At 36.8% G+C, this 27,942-nt stretch overlaps 1 protein-coding gene across 1 annotated transcript in view; it reads left to right on the plus strand.

Annotated features, from left to right (window-relative positions):
* Positions 1–27,942, plus strand: part of AKT3 (AKT serine/threonine kinase 3) — a 393,469-nt gene that overhangs the window by 225,882 nt on the left and 139,645 nt on the right. The window contains exons 9-11 of the mRNA XM_060128626.1: positions 6,349–6,480; positions 25,431–25,496; positions 26,864–26,932. Coding sequence (XP_059984609.1) covers positions 6,349–6,480; positions 25,431–25,496; positions 26,864–26,932 — 267 coding nt within the window. The remainder of the gene's footprint in view (positions 1–6,348; positions 6,481–25,430; positions 25,497–26,863; positions 26,933–27,942) is intronic.

The following is a 27,942-nucleotide window of genomic DNA, read 5'->3' on the forward strand; positions in this document are numbered from 1 at the left end:
ATGTGTCCTTTGGTGTTAGTGGGGTGTTAAAGTCTCTCAGTGTAATTGTGTTACTGTCTTTTTCTCCTTTTTTGGCTGTTAGCATTTGCCTTATATATTGAGTTGCTCCCATGTTGAGTGCATAAATATTTATACTTTTTATGTTTTCTTCTTAGATTGATCCCTTGATTGCTATGTAGTGTCCTACCTTATGTCTTGTAACAATCTTTATTTTAAAGTCTATTTTATCAGATATGAGTATTGCTTCTCCAGCTTTCTTTTGATTTCCTTTTGCATGGAATATCTTTTTCCATCTCCTCACTTTCAGTCTGTATGTGTCCTTCGGTCTGAAGAGGGTCTCTTGTAGATAGCATATATGGGTCCTGTTTTTGTATCCATTCAGCCAGCCTGTGTCTTTTGCTTGGAGCATTTAATCCGTTTACATTCAAGGCAATTATCGATATGTATGTTCCTGTTACCATTTTCTTAATTGTTCGGGGTTTGTTTTAGTGGGTCTTTTTCTTCTTTTGCATTTCCTGCCTAGAGAAGTTCCTTTAGCATTTGTCGTAAAGCTGGTTTGGTGGTGCTGAATTCTCTTACCTTTTGCTTGTCTGTAAACCTTTTGATTTCTCCATCGAATCTGAATGAGATCCTTGCTGGGTAGAGTAATCTTTCTTGTAGGTTTTTCCCTTTCACTTTAAATATATCCTGCCACTCCCTTCTGACTTGCAGTTTCTGCTGAAAAATCAGCTGATAACCTTATAGGGATTCCCTTCTATGTTATTTGTTGCTTTTTCCTTACTGTTTTTAATACTTTTTCTTTGAATTTAGTTGTTGTTAGTTTGATTAATATGTGTCTTGCCGTGTTTCTCCTAGGATTTATCTAGTATGGGACTCTCTGCGCTTCCTGGTCTTGATTGACTAATTCCTTTCCCATGTTAGGGAAGTTTTCGACTCTAATTTCTTGAGATATTTTCTCAGAACGTTTCTCTTTCCGTTCTTCTTCTGGGACCACTACAATTCGAATGTTGGTTAATTTAATGTTGTCCCAGATGTCTCTGAGACTGTCCTCAGTTCTTTTCAGTCTCTTTTCTTTATTCTGCTCCTCAGAAGTTATCTCCACCATTCTGTCTGCCCGCTCATTTATCCCTTCTTCTGTGTCAGTTATTCTGCTATTGATTCCTTTTAGTGTATTTTTCATTTCAGTTATTGTGTTGTTCAGTTTGTTTTTTAGTTGTACCTGGTATTTGTTAACCATATCTTGTATTTCCTTGATCCGTGCCTCCATTGTATTGTTGATATTTTGGATCATCTTTATTATCATTACTCTGAATTCTTTTTCATATTGCTTGCCTATTTTCTCTTCATTTATTTGGTCTTGTAGGTTTTTACCTTTTCCTTCGTCTGTAACATATTTTTTTGTCATCTTATTTTTTTTGTTGGGTGGTGCTGTGTTCTTGTCTTACTGACTTTTTGGCCCAAGGCACCCAGCACTGGAGTTTACAGGCATTTGTTTAGAGCCGGGTCTTGGTGTTGAGATGAGGATTACTGGGAGACCTCACTCTGATTAATATTTCCTGTGGTCTGAGGTTCTCTGTTAGTCTGGTGGTTTGGGCTTGGCACACACTCCACAGGAGCTCAGGCCCGATCCCTGGCCTGCAAACCAAAATCCCTCAAACCACGCGGTGTGGCAAAAAAGAAGAAGAAAAAAAGGACCAAATAGAGTGACTGATGTAGAGAACAAATGTTATGGACACCGGAGGGAAAGCAGCTGGTGGGGGTTGGTGGTGGTGGGATGAATTGGAAGATTGGGATTGGCATATATACACTAATATGTATAAAATAGATAACTAATAAGAACCTGCTGTAGAAAAAAAATAAATAAAATTCAAAAAAAGGAGCAGTACAAAAACAAACAATAAAAAATAAAATAAAATTAGAAAAAAATATATTAGGAAAAAGAAAAATATAAGTGAAACAACTAAAACAATGTAAAACAGAACCACAACAGAAAAAAAAAGTGGGCAGGAGAAATGCAAAATGAGCCGAACAATAACAATGTATAAAGGATAAAATAAAGTTAGAAAAATTTCAAAATTTATTTGAAAAAATAAAAATTAAAATGAAACAACAAAATAAAATGGAACCACAACCTTAAAAAGAAAAAAAAATGCTGGAAAAGGCCTTGGCTGTGGGGGTGGGGCGGGGCTTAGTTCAGAGCGAGGTTTAGGCAGGGGGCGGGACCTAGGCTCAGGACCCATGCAACCTGAATATTCAGCACTGCTGGAGAGGGCCTCGGAGTGCAGAGATCAGAGGTAAGGCACTTGGTGAAGGTGCGGGGGCAAGGTTTAGGCCCAACTTGGTCGGAGGGGGTCTTGGAGTGTGAAGTGCAGAGGTAAGGTTCTGGGTGGGGGCGGGGCTTATACTTAGCATGGCTGGAGGGAACCACAGAGATCAGATGATTAGGACCTCAGCAGGCTTTCTGGGGCCCAAATGGGCAGGGGAAACACTGGCTCCATTCCCTTCCAATCCTTTGTTCTCCCGATAGTCTTTCGCCATCCTTATTGATCCCCTCACTGTGGGTGGGCTTCCCAAGAGTGGGAACCCCTTCCCTCCCCCAGCCGCCCCTCCAAGGCTCCAGTTCCATCCTGCCTCCACTTCTCCTCCCTCCTCCCTCCCCCCCACGTCTTACTCTGTTGCTGTGGTGTTCCTCCTGTCCCCTTAGGTTTCCGTGGTCCCCCACATGGTAGGTGCCCTAGTTGTGAGGATATGCGAACTCCATGTCCTTGTAGTCTGCCATCTTTATGATCCTTTGAATGTGTTGTTGAATTTGATTTGCTAATATTTTGTTGAAGATTTTTGTGTCTATGTTCATCAGTGATATTGGCCTGTAACTTTCTTTTTTTGTGTTATCTTTGTCTGCTTTTGGTATCAGGGTGATGGTGGTGTTGTTGAGCAAGTTTGGGAGTGTTCTTTTCTCTTCAATTGTTTGGAATAGTTTCAGAAGGATAAGTGTTAACTCTTCTCTAAATATTTGATAGAATTCACCTGTGAAGCCATCTGGTCCTGGACCTTTGTTTGTTGGAAGTTTTTTAATCACAGTTTCAATTTCAGTACTTGTGATTAGTCTGTTCATGTTTTCTATTTCTTTCTGTTTCAGTCTTAGGAGATTGTACCTTTCTAAGGACTTGTCTGTTGCTTCTAGGTTATCCATTTTATTGGCATAGAGTTGCTTGTAGTAGTCTCTTATGATCCTTTGTATTTCTGTGGTGTCAGTTGTAACTTCTCCTTTTTCATTTCTAATTTTATTGATTTGAGTCCTCTCCCTCTTTTCCTTATGAGTCTGGCTAAAGGTTTATCAATTTTGTTAGTCTTCTCAAAGAACCAGCTTTTAGTTTCATTGATCTTTGCTTTTGTTTTCTTTGTCTCTATATCATTTATTTCTGCTCTGATCTTTATGATTTCTTTCCTTCTACTAACTTTAGGTTTTGTTTGTTCTTTTTTGTTGAGTTGTATTAGGTGTAAAGGTAGATTGTTTACTTGAGATTTCTCTTGTTTCCTGAGTTAAGATTGTATCGCTATAAAATTCCCTCTTAGAACTGCTTTTGCTGCACCCCATAGATTTTGGATCATCATTCTTTCATTATCGTTTGTCTCTAGATATGTTTTTGTTTCCTCTTTGATTTCTTCAGTGGTCCATTGGTTATTTAGTAACGTATTGTTTGGCCTCCATGTGTTTGTGGTTTTTACAGTTTTTTTCCTGTAATTGATATCTAATCCCGTAGTGTTGTGGTTGCAAAAGATGCTTGATATGATTTCAGTTTTCTTAAATTTACAGAGATCCACTGAAGTCAGGTCCCAGGATTGCAGTAATCATGTATCTGGACCCACTGTTGGTGCTATGGTGCATGCTCCATCCTTAGCCTGGCCCAACCTACATGTGTATGTGCCAACAGAATCCACAGCTGCTAAAGCTAAGCCTGTGTTTTCTGGGAGCACTGCTTGTTTGTTCAGATGTTCTGTAGGCTCTGAGTTTACAAGGCTAGTCTTGGAGATGTCATTTCACAGTTTGCACAGCTACAAGGAGAGATTTCAGCTTTTCTTCCTTAGTTGATGTCCCCTGGGGCTTAGCTGTGGTTACAACCCCACCTCTGTGTGTGGGTCTGCTTGTGAGGCTGCCCTGGAGCATATGAGTTTGCCCTGGCGAGGAGGGGGCTCGGAGGCTGTGTAGCAGCCAGGGTCACGGGACCCCTGGTGGCGACGGGTGCATGGGGAAACTGGTGGCCGCGGGCATGAAATAGTTGGCCCCAGTGGTGGCCCTTCGTAGTGCTCAACCATGGGTGCAAGAGAGCCTTCCCTGGCATTGATGAGGCATGTAGGGAAGCCAGAGGCCATGAGAGAGCTGGCCCCCTTTGGGGCCCTTCTTAGTGCCCAGGGAGGCAAGGGCCAGTGCATGGGGAGAAAGGCTGCAATGGCAGCTCCTCCCCTTCTGTGTCACTTAACAATGGCCCTTTCCTGCTATGGCAGTCTGAGTTTCCTCCACAAGCATTCCCAGTTGTGGATTTCCTCACTCCCGTCTCCTCATGCTGCCTCCTCACAGCCAACAGCAATCCTCTCACTAGATTTGCTCCCCAAATCCCATATTCCAGCACCCAGCCCCTTTCCACACTGGGACACACGTCTCAGGCTGGGGCACACAGGGCTGTGGCACAGACCATCTGTGTAGGTCTCACTGTCCTGCCTGCCACAGACCGGGTGCTGCACTCTCTTCCAATAGTCCCCGAAACTCCCCTTCTGTGCCAACTGATTTCCCTGCCGGTGAGGGGCTTCCCAATATGTGGCAACCTCTTCTCTTCTTTTTTGCTTCTTCTTTCTTTCATCCTCCCCAGTTACATGGGGATTTCTTGTCCTTTTAGGTGACCGAGGTCCTCTGCTAACTTTCAGCCTGAGCTCTGTGAGACTTGTTCCATTTGTAGATGTATTCTTGATGCATTTGTATGGAGAGATGAACTCCACGTCCTCCTACTCCTCCGCCATTGTGACCTCGTCTCCTTTTATTTCTTCTTAAAATTTAATTGATTTATTTTTTCTTTTCTTTCTTTTTTTTTTGGCCGCATTGTGCCATGCACACAGCATGTAGGAATCCACTTCCTTGACCAGGGATCAAACCCGTACACCCTGCAATGGAAGCATGCATTCTTAACCACTGGACCACTGGGGAAGTCCCTAATTGATTTCTGCCCTGATCTTTATTATTTTTTTCTTCTAATTCTTTTGGGTTTAATTTGCTGTTTTTCTAGTTTCTTAAGGTAGAAGCTGAGGTCATCGGTTTGAGACATTTCTGACATTTACTTCAAATGGGTGGTAAAGAGGAAAGAAATACTTCCAAAAAGGCACAAAAATCTTCAATAACTTCTGATTGTTGGTAGGATAAAACCCCAGATCCTTAAATTGTTATTTTTAAATCCCTCTAAACTGAATTTAAATTTAAGATGATAAACTGAGCATACCTCTTCTTTCATCTAAAAGCCTATTAAAATAATAGCAGAGGAATTTTTAAAAGGGACAAGTCCACAAAAATGAAAAGCTGTATGAGGGAAGGACACTAGTGGAGAAACATTATCAAAATTTTGGAAGTTTGTGGATAAATAGAGTAGGAAAAGCATTCATAGAGGGCGCTATGGGGAGCAATAGTAATTCTGCTTGGCAAAATCCTGGTAATCACCTACTACTTAGAAATGGGAATGAGAAATGAAACTGAAAACAGGCAGATTAAAGACGTTCTTAGAGTTCCATGACTCCTTCTTCTGCATTGGACCAGTTGCTTTCTCAGAAGATATATTGCTGTTGTTCTTCTGTTTCTTTGCACTGGGTTCCAGAATTGTTTTCAACATTTCTTATACATGTATCTTTCTCTTTCTTGGAGTCCATCCTTATTTTGATATAGTACATTCTCAAACACTCCCTTCAATCCTTTTCTCTTAGATATATTTGGAAATGTTTGTGGAGGACACTTTTGATTGTCACATTTTCTGGGAGTAGTGGCACTACTAAGTCCTTAGAAACTTGAGTTCTTGGAAGTGAGTGAAAATGATTTTATTTTCCCTTTGCCCTTACTAATAATTTGAGTAGTTGTGAGATTCTACGTTTAAAATTATTGTCTCCACTATCTGAGAATTGCTTAAATTATTTCCAGCATCCATGATTGGTGATGAGAAAGCCAATGCCATTCTGATTCTTCATCATTTAAGTGTGCTTAGAAGTTGGTAAAATTTGAGTTTGAGTAGATAATGCAAATATATACATATAAGTTTACAAATAAATTGCATCCAATGTTTCATATTATGTATTTTCATTTGTATTTTTCAGACAATGAATGATTTTGACTATTTGAAACTACTAGGTAAAGGCACTTTTGGGAAAGTTATTTTGGTTCGAGAGAAAGCAAGTGGAAAATACTATGCTATGAAGATTCTGAAGAAAGAAGTTATTATTGCCAAGGTAACTGGTTACTAGAGTTGATTATTAAATTTTTGTTTATGGTGTCCACAAGTGTGTGTGTTCATGCATGCACATGACTAAAGTTTAGAAATTCCATTAAATAACCAAAATGTTGATTGTAGGCTACAATTACAATAATATCTGTATATTGATATTTATTTACAGTATTAAAAGTTTCAAAGTTTGTAATATCCTCTGACTATTAGAATCTATTCTTTCCTTTGAGAGCAAAATATTTATTCTGTTTGTGTGTTTGGGATAATGTTTTCACTGTATATTTGTGACCTATATCACTAATTACAGTAGTGATACTTTTTGATATTTCCCCCCAATATTCTGAGTTTTTTATTATTAAATAAAATGGTGAATAGAATATTAGCATAGATTTTATGTAATCATTGAATGGAAAAGCATTTTTAATAACTTTAAAATACTACAATAATAAAGCTAAAATGATCACTACAATACTTCTACTTAAAATCCATCACCACACGTAGTTACAAGCTTTATTTTTTTGTGGTCAGACCTTTTAAGATTTATTCTTCTAGCAAGTTTCAAATATACATTATGGTATTATTAACTGTATTTATCATTCTGTACATGAAATCCCCACGAATTCTTTATTTTATAACTATAATTTGTATTTTAAAATATATATATTTATTAAATTGAAGAATTAAAATATTATAAATTATGGTTGATTTACAATAGTGTGTTAGTTTCAAGTGTACAGCATAATGATTCAGTTATTTTTTCTGATTATATTCCATTATAGGTTATTACAAGATACTGAATATAATTCCGAGATATACAGTAAAACCTTGTTGCTTATCTATTTTATGTATAGTAGTTTGAATCTGTTAATCCCATACTCCTAATTAGTCCCTCCCCTGTGGTAACCATAAGTTTGTCTTCTATGTCTGTGAGTCTGTTTCTGTTTTGTATATAGATTCATTTTTTTTTTAGATTCCACATAAAAGTGATACCATATAGTATTTGTCTTTGTCTGACTTACTTAACTAAGTATAATAATCTCTAGGTCTATTCATGTTGCTGTAAATGGCATTATGTCATTCTGTTTTATGGCTGAGTAATATTCCATTGTGTGTGTATGTGTGTGTGTGTGTGTGTATATATATATATATATATATATATATATACCCACACACATATACATACATACATATGTGTGTGTGTGTGTGTGTTTGTGTGTGTGTATGCCACATCTTCTTAAGCCAACCGTCTCCTGATGGGCACTTGGGTCATTTCCATGTCTTGCCTATTGTAAATAGCGCTGCTGTGAACATTGAGGTTCATGTATCTTTTTGAATTAGAGTTTTTGTCTTTTCTGGATATATGCCCAGGAGTGGGATTGCTGGATCATATGGTAGCTCTGTTTTTAGTTTTTTAAAGCATCTCCATACTGTTTTCCATAGTGGCTGCACCAATTTACATACCTACCAACAATGTAGGAGGGTTCCCTTTTTCCATACCCTCTCCAACATGTATTATTTGTGGACTTCATGATGATAGTCATTCTGACAGGTGTGAGGTGATACTTCATTGTGGTTTTGATTTCTCTAATAATTAGTTATGTTGTGCATCTTCTTTGGAGAAATGTCTACTTAGGTCTTCTGCCCATTTTTTAATTGGATTTTTTTTTTAATATTGAGTTCCATGACCTGCTTGTATATTTTAGATATTAACTCCTTGTTGGTAGCATCATTTGCAGATATTTTTCTCCCGTTCGATAGGTTGTCTTTTGGTTTTGTTGATGGTTTCCTTTGATGTGCAAAAGCTTTTAAGTTTAATTAGGTCCCATTTTTTATTTTTGGTTTTATTTCTTTTGTTTTTGAATATTGACCTAAGAAAATATTGCTTCAATTTATGTCCTAGAATGTTTTGCCTATGTTCTCTTCTAGGATTTTTATGGTGTCTTGTCTTATATTTAGGTGTTTAAATCATTTTGAGTTTATTCTTGTATGTGGTGTGAGGGAGTGTTCTAATTTCACTGATTTACACACAGCTATACAGCTTTCCCATCACTACTTGTTGAAGAAACTGTCTTTTCTCCATCTTATATACTTGCCTCCTCTGTCAAAAATTGACTGTAGATGCATGGGTTTATTTATGGACTCTCTATTTTGTACCATTGAGCTATATATTTGTTTTTGTTCCAGTACCATGCTGTTTTAATTACTGTAGCTCTGTAATGTAGTCTAATGTCAGGGAGCATGTTATTTCCAGCTCTGTTCTTCTGTCTCAAGATTGCTTTTGCAATTTAGGGTCTTTTGTTGTTCCATATAAATTTTAGGAATATTTGTTCTAGCTCTGTGACTAATGTCATAGGTATTTGGATAGGAATTGCATTAAATCTATAGATTTAATGGGTAGTATGGCCATTTTAATTATATTAATTCTTCCAATCCATGGGCATTCCATTTCATCATTGAATGATCTTCAGTTTCCTTTATCAGTGTTTTATAGTTTTCAATGTATAGATCTTCATCTCCTTGGTTAAGTTTCTTCCTAGGTATTTTTTTTTATTTTTTTACACCATTTCAAATGGGATTGTTTTTTTTACTTCTTCTTGTTGATATATCATTATTAGTGTAAAGAAACCAATTTGTGTATATTGGTCTTTTATCCTGCTATCTTGCTGAATTCATTTATTAGTTCTAATAGTTTTTATGTGGCAATTTTAGGGTTCTCTATATTGAGTATCATGTCATCTGCAATTAATGACAGTTTTATCTCTTTCCTTCCAATTTGGATACCTTTTATTTCTTTTCTTATCTGATTGCTGTGGCTAAGACTGTCAATGCTATGTTGAATAGAAATGGTAAGAGTGGGAATCCTTGTCTTGTTCCTGAATTTAGTGGGAAGTCTTTCAGCTTTTAACTGTTCATTTTGTGTTGGCTGTTGTTTTGCTGTAAATGGCCTTTAATATGTTGAAATATGTTCCTCTCCCTCTATACCTACTTTGGTGAACGTTTTTATCATAAATGAATGTTGTCAAATACTTTTTCTGTACCTATTGAGATGATCATCTGGTTTTTGCCTTTCCTTTTTTTTAATGTGGTATATCACATTGATTGATTTGTGTATGTTGAACCATCCTTCTGGCCCTGATTTGAATCCAAGTTGATCATGGTGCATGGTCCTTTTTATGTCATGTTGGATTCAGTTTGCTAATATTTTGTTGAGGATTTTTGCATCTAAATTTATCAAAGATATTGGCTTATAATTTTCTTTTTTTTGTAATGTCTTTGTCTGGTTTTGGTATCCGGGTGATGGTGGCCTCATAGAATAAATTTGGAAGGGTTCCCTCCTCTTTCATTTTTTCAGAATAGTTTGAGAAGGATTGTTATGAGTTCTTCTTTGTTTGTTTGTTAGAATCCCCAGTGAAGCAGTTTGGTCCTGGATTTTTGTTTGACAGAATTTTAAAATTACACATTCTCTTTCACATCTGGTGATTGGTGTGTTCAAATTATCTGTTTCTTCTTGACTTAGTTTTGGCAGATTGTATGTTTTTAGAGATGTACATTTCTTCTAGGTTGTCCAGTGTTTTGGCATACAGCTCTTCATAGTATTCTCTATGATTTTTTGTATTTCTGTGGTATTGGTTGTTGTTACATCTCTTTCATTTCTTATTTTCTTTATTTGGGTCCTCTCTCTTTTCTTCTTGGTGTGCTTGGCTAGAGGTTTTTCGATTTTATCTTTTCAAAATAAACAGCTCTTGGTTTTATTGATATTTTCTGGGGTTTTTTTAATCTATTTTATTTATTCAATCTCTGATCTTACAATTTCTTGTCTTCTGCTGACTTTGAGTTTTGTTTGTTCTTTTTCTAATTCTTTTAGGTGGTAGGTTAGGTTGTTTCTTTGAGATTTTACTTGTTTCTTGAGGAAGGCCTGTATCCCTATGTACTTTTCTCTTAACACTGTTTTGCTGTATCCCATAGATTTTGTAAGGTTGTGTTATTTTCGTTTGCCTCGAAGTATTTTCTGATTCCTTTTTTGATTTCATCATTGACTCATTGATTTTTAAGTAGCATGTTGTTTAGTCTCCCCATGTTTGTTCTTTTCACATTTTTCTTTCTGTGGTTGATTTCTGTTTTCATTCAGAATTTTGTACCTTTTGACCACCATCACCCATTTTACCCACCTACTGCTTCTCGCTGTTCTCTGTGAGTTCACGCCTTTCTTTCTCTCCTTTCTTTCTTTATTTCTTCCTTCCTTCCTTCCTTCCTTCCTTCCTTCCTTCCTTCCTTCCTTCCTTCTTTCTTTCTTTCTTTCTTTCTTTCTTTCTTTCTTTCTTTCTTTCTTTCTTTCTTTCTTTCTTTCTTTCTCTGTCTTCCTCCCTCCCTCCCTTTCTCTCTCTCTTTCTCCCTTCCTTCCTCCCTCCACATATAAGTGGAATCAAACAGTATTTGTCTTTCACTGACTTATTTCACTTAGCAGAATGCCCTCAAGGCCCTTCCATATTATTGCAAGTGGCAAGATTTACTTCTTTTTGTGGCTGAATAATATTCCACTGTGTGTATCACATTTTCTTTTTCCATTCATCCATTGATGGATACATGGATTTATAAATTGTTTCCATGTCTTGGCTATTGTATATAATGCTGCAACATACAGGGAAGTGCAGCTTTCTTTTCACAATAGTGATTTTGTTTCCTTTGGACAAATACCCAGAAGTTTTGTTGCTGGATCAGATTGTAGTTTTAATTTTTTTGACAAACTTCCATACTGTTTTATATAGTGGCTACGTCAGTTTACATTCTCACCTGCTGTGTACGGGGGTTTCTTTTCTCCACACCCTCGCCAACATTTATTTCTTGCCATTCTAACAGGTGTGAGGTGATAGCTCTATGTGGTTTGGATTTGCATTTCTGTGATGGTTAGTGATGTTCAGCACCTTTTCATGTACCTGTTGGCCATCTGTATGTTTTCTGTGGAAAATTGTTTATTCAGATCCTCTGACCATTTTTCAATCAGATTGTTTGGTTTTTTGCTATTAAGTCATATGAGTTCTTAATATTTTGGATATTAAACCCTTACCAGATATATGACTTGCAAATATTTTCTCCCATTTAGTAGGTTTTATTTTCATTTTGTTGATGGTTTCCTTTGCTATGCATAAGCCATTTATTGATTTTTCTTTATGATATCAAATTTAAAAAGTTAATTGACACAACTGGTGTCAAGAAGCTTACCACCTATATTTTTTCTAGTAATTTCATGTTTTAGGTCTTACATTCAACTTTTTAATCCATTTGGGGTTGATTTTTGTGTATGGTGTAAGAAGGTGGTCCAGTTTCATTCTTTTGCTTGTGGCTTCTTAGTTTTCCTAGCACCATTTATTGAAGAGAGTGTTCTTTCCCTATCATGTGTTCTTGGTTCCTTAGTTGTAAGTTAATTGACCGTATATGCATGGGTTTATTTTTGGGCACTCTGTTCTGTTCCATTGATATTTGTGTTTGTCTTTATGCCAATACAATGTCATTTTGACGAGTATAGTATTGCAATATAGTTTGAAATCAAGGAGCATTATGTCTCTAGCTTTGTTCTTTCTCAAGATTGCTTTGGCTATTTGGGGTCTTTGTTGTTACATACACATTTTAGGTTTTTTTGTTCTATTTCTGTAAAAAATGTCATTGGAATTTTGATAGGGATTGCACTGAATTATCAAAGCCTTGTAGTTTTAGGTGTACAGGTCTTCTACCTCCTTGTTTAAATTTGTTCTTTAGTATTTTAATTTCTCTAATGCTGTTATAAATGGTATTTTTTTTATTAAAAACTTTTCTCTTTTTGAGACTTTGTTATTGGTGTATAGAAACCAATTAATTTTTGTATATTGATTTTGTATCCTGCAACTTTACTGCATTTGTTTATCAGTTCTACTACTCTTTAGGGTATTCTGTATATAAGATTATGCTTATGCAAATAGAGATGGTTTTACTTCTTCCTTTCTGATTTAGATTCCTTTTGTTTTATTTTATTTTTTTATTGTCTAATTGCTCTGGCTAGGACATCCAATACAATGCTAAATAAAAGTGGTAGGTTGGGCCTCCTATGTTGCTCCTGTTCTTAGAGGAAAAGCTATCAGCTTTTTTCCACTGAGTGTGATGTTAGCTGTGAATTTGTCATATATGGCCTTTATTATGCTGAGGTATGTTCCATTTATAGCCACTTTGTTGAGAGATTTTATCAGAAATGGATGTTGAATTTTGTCAGATGCTTTTTCTCTATCTATTGAAATGATCATATGATTTTTATCCTTCCTCTTGTTAATGGGGTGTATGACGTTGAATGATTTGCAGATGTTGAACCATCCTGGCATCTCTGGAATAAATCCCACTTGATTGTGGTGTATGATCCTTTTAATGTATTGTTGAATTCAGTTTTCTGATATCTTATTTAGGAGTTTTGCATCTATATTCATCAAAGATATTGGTCTGTAATTTTCTTTTTCTGTGGTGGTGTTGTGTGCTTTTTGGTATCCTGGTAACACTGGCCTAATAAAATGAGTTTAGAGTGTTTTGTCATCTTCTATATTCTTGAAGAGTTTCAGAAGAAGGACTGGTACTAATTTTTCTTTAAATGTTGATAGAATTTACCAGTGAGGCCATCTGATCCTGGGCTTTTATTTTTTGGGAGATTTGTGATTACTGATGCAAACTCCATGTTCATTATTCATCTGTTCAGACTTCCTATTACTTCATGATTCAGTCTTGGTAAGTTGTATGTTTCTAGGAATTTATCCATTTTTTCTGAGTTATCTAATTTGTTATCGTATAATTGTTCACTGACCCTTATGATCCTTTATATTTCTGTGGTATCGGTTTTGAATGTTCTCCCCTTTTGTTTATGATTTCATTTGAGTCATCTCTCCTCATTTCTTTTTTTTTAAATTAATTTATTTTGTTTATTTATTTTGGGCTGCATTGGGTCTTAGTTGCTTCATGTGGGCTTTCTCTAGTTGCAGCAAGCGGGAGCTACTCTTCGTTGCGGTGTGCGGGCTTCTCATTGCATTGGCTTCTTTTGTTGCAGAGCACGGGCTCTAGGCATGCAGGCTTCAGTAGTTGTAACACACGGGCTCAGTAGTTGTCGTGCATGGGCTTAGTTGCTCCGCAGCATGTGGGAACTTCCTGGACCAGGGCTTGAACCTGTGTTCCCTGCATTGTCAGGCGGATTCTTAACCACTGCGCCACCAGGGGAGCCCTCTCCTCTTTTCTTAATTTGTTTTGCTAAAGGTTTGTAAATTTTATCTTTTCAAAAAGCCAACTCTTAGTTTTGTTGATTTTTTTAAAAAGTGTCTTTCTAATCTTTGTTTCATTCATTTCTGCTCTAATCTGTATTATTTTCTTCCTTCTGTCAACTGTGGGCTTACTGTGTTCTTTTTCTAGATCCTTAAGGTGTAAAATTAGGCTCTTTATTTTAGATTTTTCTTTTTTCTTAATGTAGGCATTTATCACTACCAACTTTTCTATTAGAATTTCTTTTTCTGCATTCCATAAATTTTGGTGCACTGTGTTTCCATTTCTTTTGTCTCAAGAATTTTTTGATTTCCCTTTTGATTTCTTTTTTGACTCATTGGTTCTTCAGAAGTGTTTTGCTTATTTTCTATATAATTATGAGCTTTCCAGCTTCACTCCTGTTATTTTTAGTTTCATACTACAGTGGTTGGAAACTATAGTTGGTATAATTTTAATCTTCTGAAATTTGTTATGACTTGTTTTGTGATCTAACATATACTCCATCCCAGAGAATGTTGTGTGTGTACTTGAGAAGAATATGTATTGTGAAGCCGTTGGATGGAATCTTTTGTATATATCTGTTAGGTCCATTTGCTCTAAAGTGTAGTTCAATCCATTATTGTCTTGTTGATTTTCTATATAGATGATCTTTCCATTGTTGAAAGTGGGGTACTGAAGTCCTTTACTATTATTGCACTGCTGTCTATTTCAGCCTTTATATTTGGTGACAATTGTTTAATATATTTTGATGCTCTCATATTGGGTGTGTATATATTTACAATTGTTATGTCCTCTTGATGAATCGATCCCTTTATCGTTATATAATGACCTTCTTTTTCTCTTACAACTTTTGACTTAAAGTCGAAATTGAACTTAAAGTTCAATTCTTACAACTTTCGACTTAAAGTCTATTTGTCTGATAGAAGTATAGCTACTCCTTGTCTCTTTTGGTTTCCATTTACATGGAATATCCTCTTCCATCCCTTCCCTTTCATCATATGAGTTTCCTTAAAGCTTAAGTGAGTCTGTTTTAGGTAGCATGTAGTTGGGTTTTGTTTTTTTATCTACTCAGCAACTCGGTGTTTTTTAATTGGAGATGTTAAACCATTTATATTTTAAGGAATTATTGATGATGAAAGATTTACTATCACCATCTGGTTAATTGCTTTCTAATTATTTTATAGTTTCTTTTTTCTTTTCTTCCTCTCTTGCTTGCTTTTTTGTGAATTGTTCATTTTATATAGTGGTATATTTGATTCTTTTTATCATTTGTGTATCAGAGTTCTTTGCTTTGTGATTACCCTGTTGTTCATAATACATTTTACAGTTATAGCAGTCTATTTTAAGTGGATAACATTTTAACTTCAATTGATTTTAAAAGTCCTACACATTTACTTCCCCCCCTAACATTTTATGTTATTGATGTCCCAATTTATATTTTTTATATTCTGTGTCCATTAACAAAATATTGTAGCTATAATTATTTTTGATGCTTTGTCTTTTAACCTGTATGCTAGAGATCAAAGTGACTTACACACTGCCACTGCAGTTTTAGAGTGTTTCAGATTTGTATAATTACCTTTACCAGTGAATTTTATATCTGTTTTTATGTTACTGATTAGTATCTTTTCATTTCAGCTTGAAGAACTCCCTTTAACATTTTATGTAAAGCTGTCTACTGATAAATTTCCTCAACATTTGTTTTTCTGGGGAAGTCTTTATCTTTCCTTCATTTTTAAAGGACAGGGTTGCTGGGTAAAGTGTTCTAAGTTGATAGTTCTTTTTTTCTTTGAGCACTTTGAATATATCATCTCACTCTCTCCTGGCCTGCAAGATTTCTGTTGAAAAATATGCTGATGGCTTTATTGGAGTTTCTTTGTATGTGATGAATACATTTTCTCTTGCTGCTTTCAAAATTCTCTCTTTGTCTTACATTTTTTGAGAGCTTGTTTGCAGTGTATCTTGTTAAAGATCTCTTTTGGTTGAATCTGTTTGGAGAGCTTTGGGCTTTGTGTACCTGGGTGTCCATATCTCTCTCCAGCTTAGAGAAGTTTTAAGCCCTTATTTCTTTAAATATATTTTGTGTTCCTTTGTCCCTTCCTTTTCTGGATTTCTATAATTTGAATATTGTCTCATTTTGTGGTATCCCATAAGTCACAGAGGCTTTCTTTACTCTTTCATTCTTACATCTTTTTCTTTGACTGGAAAATGTCAAGGGATCTGTGTTCAAGTTCACACATTGGTTTTTTTGCCTTATTGAGCCTACTGTTGAATTTCTCTATTTCACTTTTCATTTCAATCTTTGTATTCTCCAGCTCTGGAATTTCTGATTGGTTCTTTTTTTTTTATCATTTCTACTAGTTTGTCAAACTTCTTGTTTTGTTCATGTATTGTTCTTCTGAGTTCATTTAGCTGTCTCTCTGTGTTCACTTGAATCTTGCTAAGCTTCCTTAAACACTTTGAATTCTTTTTCATGTAACTCAAATCCATTTCTTTGGTGTCAGTTATTGGAAAATTCTTGTGTACCTTTGGTGATGTCATGTTTTCTTGCTTCTTCATGTTTCTAATGTCTTTGAGTTGATAATCATGCATTCAAGGGAGCAGTTGCCTTTTTCAGCTTTTTAAGACTAGCTTCACTGGGGAAAGATTATCACCTAAAGATGACTGTGAATATGCCAGCTGGGTAGGGTGCAGTGTCTCTGGTTCCAGGGAGGGCACACTAAAGTCCTTTCCATGCAGCTCTGTCAGCTGAGATCAACATCAGCATAGATTGTGACATCTTCTTTTAGAAGATGTGGGTGGCAGTGGTGGCAAAAGCTGCAGGGATCCTACTATTCTTTTCTGCCTGTCAAAATTCTAGCCAAGGGAATCCCTCTTGATGGCAGGGCTGGTGTGCTGACACTTGGGGCATCAGTGGAGCTGGTATTCTGGCACCTGGTGCGCACAGAGCTAACACAACACCTGAGTCGTGGGGTCACAGGTACACTTACAGTGGCAGTGGCACTGGTTTCTGAGGTGCAGGCACGTGAAGACTTCCCATGGAACTGGGGTCTGGGTTCCTGGGAATCACCACAGTGACTCAGGCCCTGGGGTAAAGGGGAATGCAGTAGCAGCAGGATTCCTGGGATGACAGGGTTCAGCAGTGGCTTGGGACCCAGAGCCAGAGTACAGTAGTGTACTTCTTATAGATGGTTGGTCAAATACCTGACTCTGGCCTCAGGGTTCAGTTTTATAGCAGCAGCATCTTGGCCTCAGCAATGGTAAGTCATAACCGTGGCCTAGGACCCACGGGGCAGTTGAACAGTAACAGATTGGCCCCAGTGATATTGGGTCATAGCAGCAACTTAGAACTCTGGGGGCGGTTGCAGAGCTCCAACAGCACAATCTACTGATGGACAGGTCAAAGCCCTGACTTTCAACCCGGGGGGCAGGGTATAGAGCAGATGTAGCACCACCTGCCCCAGTTATGGTGGGTCACAGCTCTGACTTGGAACCCCAAGGACGGTGTGCTGAGCAGCAGCATGTGGCCCTGTAACGGCAGGTCAAATGGTGACAGAAACCCAGGGACAGGGAACAGAGTTGCAGCAGCGCAGCCTGATGATGACAGATCAAAGCCACAATTTAGGACCCAGGGGTGGTTGCAGAACAGTGGCAACATTGCTTGGTAATGGCCCATTAAAGATGTGTGTCGGGACCCTAGGGGCAGGGTGCAGAGCAGCAGCAGGGTGGCTCCTTATGACAGGTCAAAGTCCTGTCTTAGGACCCAGGGGTAGGGTGCAGAGCAGTGGTATTGCAGCCCAAGTTATGACTGGTCAAAGCTACAACTTGGGACCCAGTGGCAGAGTACAGAGCAGTGGCACAGCCCCATTTACGGCAGGTCAAAGCTGCAACTGGATCCTGGGAGTGGAACACAAGCAGAGCAGCCATGGCCCTGGTTGTGGCATGGTAGAGCCCTAAGGTGGGACATGGAAGGCAGGAGACAGAGTAGTAGCCCTTGTATGGCAAGTCAAAGCCCTGGTTAGGACTCAGTGGTAGGGCTCAGAGCAGCAGCAGCTTGGCTTTGTGGATGGCTAGATTTTGTGGCATCCTGAGATCCAGGGAGCCAGACACAGCAGCAACTAGGGTCCCTGAGGCCAGGTGTCATCCGCAGCAACAGCTCCTGCCCCAGAGAGGAGCTGCAGTGGTGTGGACTTTCGGTAGCTCTGTTAGCTGAGTTCAGTCAGTGTTGGTGAAGAGTGTGGGAATCCTCAGTAGTGAAAGCTGCAAACAGCCATGGCAGTGAAGCTTGTTGGAGTTCTCTTGCTCTTATTTTCCCCATAGGGGGAAATCCCTCTGAGACCATCTTTTCTGGTGCCTAACTGCTCTGGTCTAGGGGATGGGATGTCACAGGTAAAATGCTTCCTATGCTTTTCTGGCAGCCATCCTCGTTTTTAAAAACTCTACAGGGTTTATGCTGCTTCATTGCTTTCTTCTGATTTCATTGTAGTCCAGAGCTTTTCAAAAGCTGTTTTCATCAGTTTGTAGTTGCTTGTTGTTTTTGTAGGACAACCTAATATTGGGACCTCCTAGCCCTCCATCTTGTTGACGTCACTCCTAACAAGTCCTATTTCTGGTGCTAAATGTCAGTGATCCCTAAGACCACTCTCAGGCTTAATATTTCATTAAGAATCACGGATCCAGGAAAGCTGATATACTAGTGGTTATGGCTTATTGCAGTGATAACATACAGATTAAAATCAACAAAAGGAAAGTCATATGGGACAAAGTCCAGGAGAAACCTTTCAGGTGTCCTCTCCCAGCAAAGTCACATGGATGCACTTAATTCCCCCAGTAACAATGTGTGACAACATGTGCAAAGCGGTGTCAACCCAGGAAACTCACCCAAGCCTTGGTTTCCCGGATTTTTATTTTAACTGAGTCATGTAGGCAAGCAGCACCTGTGTGGTTTCCCTAGCCACCCTGAGCAAAATCAGGCACACAGCATTCATCGTTCTTCCTGTTGTTTGCATGAACTGTCTAGTCAGACTGGTGTCATGTGGCCCAAGATCTCTGGCATGCAAAAATGCTCTTACCAGGTAGAATATTCCAAGGGATCAGAGCTTATTTCCCAGGAGCTGGCCAAGGGACCATCCTGAGGATTGACTTTCCTTGTGAGTGTACAGGGTTTGAGCAATCCAGGCCTTCTGAATTCATTCTTTCCTACACATACACCTATTAAAATATCAAACCAGTGCTTTGACTTGACTGCTGACACTTCTCTTTCCTTGGCTTTTAAGTTATTAAGTGCTGGCCCCTAACCAGAAAGTCTTATCATCTGCCAGCTTCTTTGATCCATTCTTTCAGATTCTCATGAACCTCTGTATTATCAATTGTGCAAATGATTGTGGTTTACTGTAGAAAGCAGATAATGAATGTATTTGCTTTGATCTGCTGCATCTTCATCATCTGTCATTGTGCTATCAGAGGTATGATTTCATTGATTTGTGTTCTGGATTTGCTTCTTGCAGTCGTGAAGATTCTATCATTCTTTAGCATCATTCCTAGGGTTATCATTCACTATTTACTGATTCATTCATTCTTTCTTTCAACAAATATAAATTGAACACCTAATTATTTACTAGTTACTGCCCTAGGCAATGGGAATATGTGAATGAATAAGACTGACCAAAATTCCTCCCCTTTGGAAATTACATTTTAGTCAGGAAACGGACACATGACAAATGAGTAACTCGTAGTATGTAAGAAATTAATACATACCATGGAGAAAAATTAAGTAGGGTAGGGAAACAAGGAATAGTAGTGTTTGTGATTTTTGTGGGTTTTGTAGTTTTAAATAGAATGATCACAGAAGACCTCACTGAGAAAGTGAAATTTCAGTGAACATTGGAAGGAAATGAGGAAGCAAGGTATTTGGGAGGAAGACTTCAGGTATTTGGGAGGAAGACTTCAGGTATTTGGGAGGAAGACTTCAGGTATTTGGGAGGAAGAATATTCCAGACAGAGGAAATCACAATCAAAAAAGCACTGAGGAAGGAGCATATTTTTAAAATAGCTAGGAATCTAGTCTAGCATGGCTTGTGTAGAGTAAAAGTAGTGAAGGGTTGTTTAGGGTAGTGGTAGATGTTGTAAGGATATTGGTTTTTACTCAGTGTAGTGAGAAGCCATTGGAAGTTTTTAAGCAGTATAGTAACATGATATAATTTTCATTTTAATATCATCACTTTGGCTGCAGTGTTGAGAATAGACTGTGGGTTGGAAGCAGGGAGTTTGTTAGGAGTTAATGGCAAATAATCCAGATAATTGATATAGCGGCTTACATTAGGGTATTAGCAGTGGAGGTGGTAAGACGTAATCAATCCGGGGTATATTTTGATGAAGAGTCATCAGGATTGCCTGACAGATTGAATGTAGGGTATGAGAGAAAGTAAGGAGTTGAGGATCATTGCCAGGTTTTTGGCCTGAGCAACTGGAAGCATGCTGTTGCCATTTGCAGCAATGGGGATGATTTTTTTTCTGTGGAGAAACAGGCCTTTTCATGGGAGATTAGAAATTAGGTTTTGGACATGTCAAATTTGATATTTCTGTTAGACACCCAAGTTAAAGGCATCTATTAGACATCCATGTCAAATAAGCATTTCTGGAGTTTAGGGAAGAAGCCTGCATTTGAGACACAAATGTGGAAGTCCATGATCACCATATAGACTGTATTTAGGGTCATAGTCTGAATGAAGTCACCAAGGGAATGAGTGTATCTATGAAGGTAAGAGGTTAATGACCTCTATTCTGAGTAGGAAGTAGGATGAAACTGTGGGAGTGAGGTTGAGATAAAGAAAGACAACTTTATGAAAATCTCCTGGACTTAATGAAAGTCAGATAGACCTCAGTGCCAATCTCAGCTCAGTAGTTTAACTAGGTAAGGTAACCTTGTGGGGTTGTGTGTATATTTTATCATACATACTAGGCCTGGTAGGAGGCCTGGGAAAGTTTTGAAACATTCATACTGAGGAATGGAAGAATGACCTTGGTAGGGATGAGTTAAAGAATCCTAAGAAGATTCAGCTGAGATTAGAGAGGGCATTATAATGGTGCTAGTCAGTATGTTTGTGATTTTATTCCCCTTGAGATGTGGAATATATCAGTAAAAGTGAGAAAGTAGAGATTGATGTATTCCAATACTGGGAATTGGAAGAGGCAGAAGGAAAGAAGGGAATGTAGTGAAGGGCAATATAGACAAGCAGCATGTTCTACAATTTAAGAAGGACTAGGTGCTGAAGATTATGTCATGACTGAAGTCAAAGAAGTTCATGTAGCCCTCCATCCAAGTAACATTGGTTTGGCCAAAAAGTTTGTTTGGGTTTTTCGGTAACATCATATGAAAAACCCAAGCAGACTTTTTGGCCAGCCTGATATTTGGAACAAGAGCATCAAGAATAAAGTATTAGGGCTTCCCTGGTGGCACAGCGGTTGAGAGTCCGCCTGCCGATGCAGGGGACACGGGTTCGTGCCCCGGTCCGGGAAGATCCCACATGCCGCGGAGCGGCTGGGGCCTGTGAGCCATGGCCGCTGAGCCTGCGCGTCCGGAGCCTGTGCTCCGCAACGGGAGAGGCCACAGCAGTGAGAGGCCTGCATACCACAAAAATAAATAAATAAATAAGTATCAAATAACAACATTTGATAAAGGTGATATAATATTCATAGACAACAGGGAACAATTGTGCTTTCATTTTTTCCATCAAGATGAAAAAGATCCTCAAAAAAGGTAATAGCAATAGAAATGAAGGAACGGTGAGGAGAAAGTGTGAGAGCTGGAGAGTGGAAGTATTAGAAGTCTGCATCTGGGCCATTGCTCAAGTTTTCCAAAGAGGGGGAAGTTACAACCCCAAAATTTAGAGCTTAATAAGTATGACATCTTTGCTACAGAAGAAAAATGTATAGATTGCTGACATATGGCTTGTCAAAACAGAACAAGTAAATAATGATCACTTGTAGTCATTGTGGTTTAATTAAGAATAAAGGTGCCAAGGTAAAAACGTCTCCCCTCTTCTCTCTGCTTCCACACCTGCTACATCTCCTCCTCTGAGTGTCATTTATAGCTCTGGATAAAAAAAAAAAAAATGCTTTAGATATGATGTATCTTGAGTTCAACCAGCTTCTGATAAAAGTCAGTCATTATAGTCTTGTCAAAATGGAGAAAATAATGTAACAGAGTTAAAGTACCTAGTTAAGTTGGTACCAGGCTTTTTGAAGATGGGAGACAGTGTGGTGAAGTGGAAATGACCATTGATGTTGGACTTAGATGGGATCAATATTGACCTTTTCACCTGCAACTTGAGCAGTTTAACTTTTGTGAACCTTGATTGCCTCATATAAAATGGGAATAGTCAAACCAAACCTGCTCAGTTACTACAAGGATTAAAGGAGATGACACCCTTTGTCCTCAGTAATAGAGATGTTCTTTTCTTCTGTTTCTCTGTCGTCATTTACTCCTTGTGCCTCCTCCAAAAACAACCCCTAACTACCACAACACAATAAGTGCGGCAAATGAAAGGAGAATTTTAAACTCTGTGTAGTAGAGGACAGTGCTAAATTAGAGACAATTGAGAAAATAAATATGAGGAAGACTATTCTGCCTCATGTTTGCAAGAAATAAAATTCCATTCTCTGTAAACTTCTTTCTATGAAAGAAATTAGATTTTAAAATTCATTGTTTAGTATTTTACCATGGATGAATATCCATGAAACTATATTTCAAAAGCTTTTTCATGAAAACATTATACTTACATTATATACCGAAGCACTCTTCATTTGTAATCATGATCAACAAATGGATTTTTAAAAAAGCATCATATTGTTTTAGCCACTAAGCTTTATCACTGTTATTTATAACTTTTTGTTTTGACATATTGCTTTTAACTGTAATTAAAAATTATTGACATCTGTGTTTACTTTTTAGCTTGTGCATACCTTATCTTCATAGCAGAAACTAATTAGTATGTGAAATATTGTACCATTAAATTTGCATTAAGGGGGAAATTCTAATTTGATCAGATGTAAAAATATGGTAGAAAATACATTTTAATACATGAAAGATATGTACATGGTATTAATTCTGGTATCATTCTTACAACAAAGAAATATTGTTTTTAGCTTTTGCCTACCTACATCTTTACTTGGCTCCTTTAATGTGATTAGGCAGATCATAGAATTTAGAAAAAATATAATCTTTCATGAAACTTATGAAGTGATTTAGAAAAACAACTGTTACATATAATGAGTTTGTTTCAACAAAATAGAATGAAATATCTGCCAGAAATATTTTCTGAAGTACTAGAATATCTTTTCTGGTTTCATACTTACCTTTCTTTAAGTCTTTTCCTAGTTCACTGCCTCAAATCCCTTAAAATCCTGAAGTATAATAGGAAAATGTTATGTCTTCTGTGAATCTCTTTCTGACTGCATATAAAGAAATATTTCTTCTGCTTTACCCTCTTGTTGGAAGCATATAGCTGTTAGTTTTTTACTATTAATTTTATATCTCAAAAATACTCCAAACATTTTTTCTTGTTCCTGCTGTTCCTGTCATCCAGGCCATCCTCATTTCACTCTTGTACTGCAGTTGTCTCCTGATTGATCCCTCCTGTTTTTGCTGTCCTTCTCAGAGGAGGCTGAGCAAACTCAAAAACAGAAATCAGCTGTGGGCCTCTGATCCTCCATCGCCTACACCATCACATTACCCAACCTATGATCTTCCAGTAGCATTGATTTTCCTTCATTATCCCATTTACTATAGTAGATACCCCAGTTTTCCCTTAAGAAAATCAGATCACTTATCAGAATTCGTAATTATTTCTTAAATTGGATATTTACAAATTTGTTATGTCTTGTCCACTAGCATGTGAACTCCATGAGCAAAAGAATCATATCTTTTTTTTTAAACCACTTTATGCTTGCACTGTCTTAACATTAAGTAAATGCATATCGAGGATTTGGTTTTTTAATCATTGAATTCAGTTCTATATCTCAAAATAGCCACTGTGTAATCCTTAATCTTGTATTTTACATTCATTATATGATTCTCATAAACTGCAGTATCCACTTCTCTTTTTTATTTTTTCCATTAATACTGACCACCGTCTGACTAACTGGAATGAAAGCTCCATGAGGGCAGGACTTTGGTCTGTGTTGTTCAGTTGCCCTGTCTTCAATGGGTAGAACAATACCCAGAATATATTTGTTTCATATCTATTGAAGGAATAAATGATTGAATGAGTGAATTCCCACACATTTGACATCTTGGAATTCATTCCTATGATAAATAGCTAAGTTCAACAAACATTAATAAGTACCTACTGTATGTTAATCATTATGCTAGGCACTGTGGGCACAGAACTTAGTTATGGTGTCATTCCTGCTTATTTATTTTGTATTAAGATATTTGGTATTACTTTAATTAATTTAGAAGTTATAGTATGATATGACAGGGACTTTCATACTGTTTGAACACTTAATTCTGGTTCTTATTAAACGAATAAGACTGGAATGCTTTCTTACCCATACTTTATTTCACTGGTTTTAAATACTATGTCATTACACTTTACTTTCTGTTCAGACAGAATTGGTCTCTCCCTCTTGGAATGGGTTTTGGATTTTAGCATCTTTGATCAGTCTATTGCTCATTTATCTGCTAAGTCTAACTAAGGTCAGATGCTTTTATAAAAATAATAAATATAATGCAGTATCCTAATGTTCCCTTGTCTTACTTATAACCTAACTGTGATTTGCCAGCAATATTAAGAAATTGATCCAGTAAGGGCCTTGTTCAGGATCTTGGCAGCAGCAGAGACCAGAGATGCTGTGTTAGTTTCAGCAGTTGTCTTCCTTTCCTTTCATTCTTTAAGATAGTGTTATTTTTAAAATATGAAACATTTTTCCAGTTCTCCATATGTTGAGGAAATCTTTCCTAGTTCACTTTTGATGTCAAGATGAAATTTATGTACAAGATTGGGGAAATACACTCTTAGTGTATTTTTGGTTTGAAATATATGCAGATTTAAAAAGTGTCACCTAGAATAGGCTGTGACCTTTTTTTTAAAAAAAAAAGAAGCATGCTAAAAAAGCCACAAGCAAAAATATACAGCTTTTATACTCTGTTTTTATTTCTAAAATGTATAATTTAGAATTAAATCTTTTTTTTTAAGAATTAAATCTTATACAGGTACTGTGTCCCCCTTTTCAATAACTGATTTTTCTTTTAGGTAGACGACTTGCAACAAATTCTATGATCTTTAATGAAATATATCCTTTAAATCCCCCTGAATACAATGTAATACAGACATGGAAATATTAACTACTCCATGCCTAGCTGTTAACTTATAAGGCATTCTCTTCAAGGGGAAAGGCTTACTATTTCATTTTCTCTATCCCTGATAATTTTTGCTGATTATTATATCATTATTGCTATACATTAAGTATGACTGAATTTATATCAGTTTATACATTATAGCCATCTGATTTAAATCACTAATTTGATTTTTTTTTTGGTGGAAGAGAAGCTTAGCAATAAAGGGAGCATGTGTTTTAAAATCTTTTTCTGTGTCTGTGTTTACCTCTTCTGGTCTTAGAGAAATAGCAAAATTTTTATATTATTTGTGCTCAGAACATATATTAAAGGCTTGCCTTTTTCTTTTGTAGGATGAAGTGGCACACACTTTAACTGAAAGCAGAGTATTAAAGAACACTAGACATCCCTTTTTAACAGTAAGTGCTTAGAGGAAAGATGTTATAACATTTTATATTTAAGGGAGTTTTATTATAGAATCTAAGCTATGAAAAATAACATTTATTTAGGTATGACATTTTCTTTGTAGATAAGTCAGTTTGGGGGAAATTATTAGAATGTATGGATTAAGTTTACAATATGCATGCATTTGTAGTCCTCTCGTTATATACCCATGAGTTTTTTGAGATTTCTTTTTCTTCCCATAGCTTTCACTGCCTTAAAAAAAATAGAGCAAATACATTTAAAAATAAATTTAAAGATAGCATTTAAGTTAAAAATAGGATAAGTCATGGTACATTTTCTTCATTAGATAAAGTATAAACTGTGACTTAAATACATATAACTTAGTTATTTTGAAACAGACTGATTTTTTTTTTTAGTCCCGTTTAGATTGCTTGTAATAGAGGCATAATTTGCAAAGTTTCTGTATGTTCCTTGTTCCAATGAAGTGTATTAAGATTAAAAATCACAGACCTTCAGGGCTCCCCTGGTGGCGCAGTGGTTAAGAGTCTGCCTGCCGATGCAGGGGACACGGGTTCATGCCCCGGTCCAGAAAGATCCCACAGGCCGCAGAGCGGCTGGGCCCATGAGCCATGGCCGCTGAGCCTGCGCGTCCGGAGGCTGTGCTCCGCAACGGGAGAGTCCACAACAGTGAGAGGCCCGCGTACCGCAAAAAAATAAAAATAAAAAAAAAAAATAACAGACTTTCAAAAGGAGAAACTTTTAAAGATTTAGGATTATTTAGTAGGTTTTTTCAGAGGTATCACCAGATACATAGACTTACTTTGTTACATTGTTGTGTGTTTATTTTTCAAAGTATTAAGATAGTTGGCTCTAAAGTTTTAATATCTTTATAACCTATAAGATTATCTGAAACAACTCTATTGGATTGGGTCATGTAATGCGACCTCTATGCAAGAAGTGATACTGAAACTATATTAGAAACCCAAGTATAACCACTATAACTGTACTCCTAAGACTTTCCCTGAAGTAATTTGTAGGCCTTACTTTTAAGGTCTCATGGATAAGAACTTTAGGGACCAATACAGTTTCAAGTAGATGACATAGTAGATTGAGAAGTGCTCATAAAAATTACTAAGTTTATTTTTAGTAAAAATCATAATTCTAATTTTCCCCAAATAATACTTATTGCTGATCTTCACAAAATTTGTTTTATATTTCTCATAAACTTTTACTTAAGCATTCTTAAGGGAATAAATACACTCTTAAGGAACAAAAACAATTCATTTTATCAATCATGCTTACTGTTTCTAAGTATTCTCTTTTTGATACCGTTGTAAGAATGTAGGATTATAATATAACATTTTTTCTTTTTCATTTCAAGTCCTTGAAATATTCCTTCCAGACAAAAGACCGTTTGTGTTTTGTGATGGAATATGTTAATGGGGGAGAGGTGAGTCAAGAAGTATAACCAGCACTTGCATTTGCATGGTAGTATTGTTATTTTTTAAAACTTATTTACAATACAAGTTATAATGTAATAGTTCTCTACTTCTTGATAGGGATTTGTATAGCTCTTTCTACTATTTTAGTAAATGGGAGCTGAATAATTTTCTAATGAAACATAAGGATCATTTATTTTTTACAATGACTTCTATGTATAGGAACGTTTAATCATACTCTTTTTTCTAAATTTTTTAAATGCAAAAAAATGTTACTACAGATATGATTTTTAAAATCATGGTTTTTAATTTTGAAAACCAGAAATAGAGGGTTTATGATGCTTTACATAGTTCTTCCTAAAGATTTGTGAAACTTATGAAAAATTATTTTGTGCATTTTAAACTCTGTTTAACAATAGGCCATAGGCACATTGTGGTTGAGTTCTGCCTTCTTCTACATAGTAGTTAGAGTAACTTTGACTGTATGTAAGGGATTTTTAAGGAATTTTGTAGTTTTGAAGGGAAATTCAATCATTTTAGTAGTATATTTCACCTATTGCTTTATTCTTTATCCTTTCTCCTCCCTATATTTGATCAAAATCAATGCGGAGGGAAAATGCAATTAACTGCACTAGTTAACTGGAAATATTTCACATTGTGAGTGTTCTGAAATAAGTTTAATTATTAAATAAGGGCTTGTATCTCACAGACCTTAAAATAGTCTTATTATCTGAAAGGAGGGAAGGAAGAGAGGGAAGGAGGAATGGAAGAAAAGAGAGGGTGAGGGAGGGAGGAAAAGAAAGAAACAAAGAAGGGAGGGAAAGAGAGGGAGGGAGGGAGGAAGGAAGGAGGGAAGGAAGGAAGAAGAAAATATCCCTTATACAATATTTTCCCCTATAGAATTAGCAGACTCATAGGAATTAGTCCATTGCAAAAAATTCATTCGTTCATTTGGTAAACACATTTTGAGTGCCTTGGCAGTGTGAGTTTATCCAAATGTGTTAAGAATTTATAATTTATC

The sequence above is a fragment of the Lagenorhynchus albirostris genome, chromosome 2, assembly GCF_949774975.1.
Source record: "Lagenorhynchus albirostris chromosome 2, mLagAlb1.1, whole genome shotgun sequence".
NCBI lineage: Eukaryota > Metazoa > Chordata > Mammalia > Artiodactyla > Delphinidae > Lagenorhynchus > Lagenorhynchus albirostris.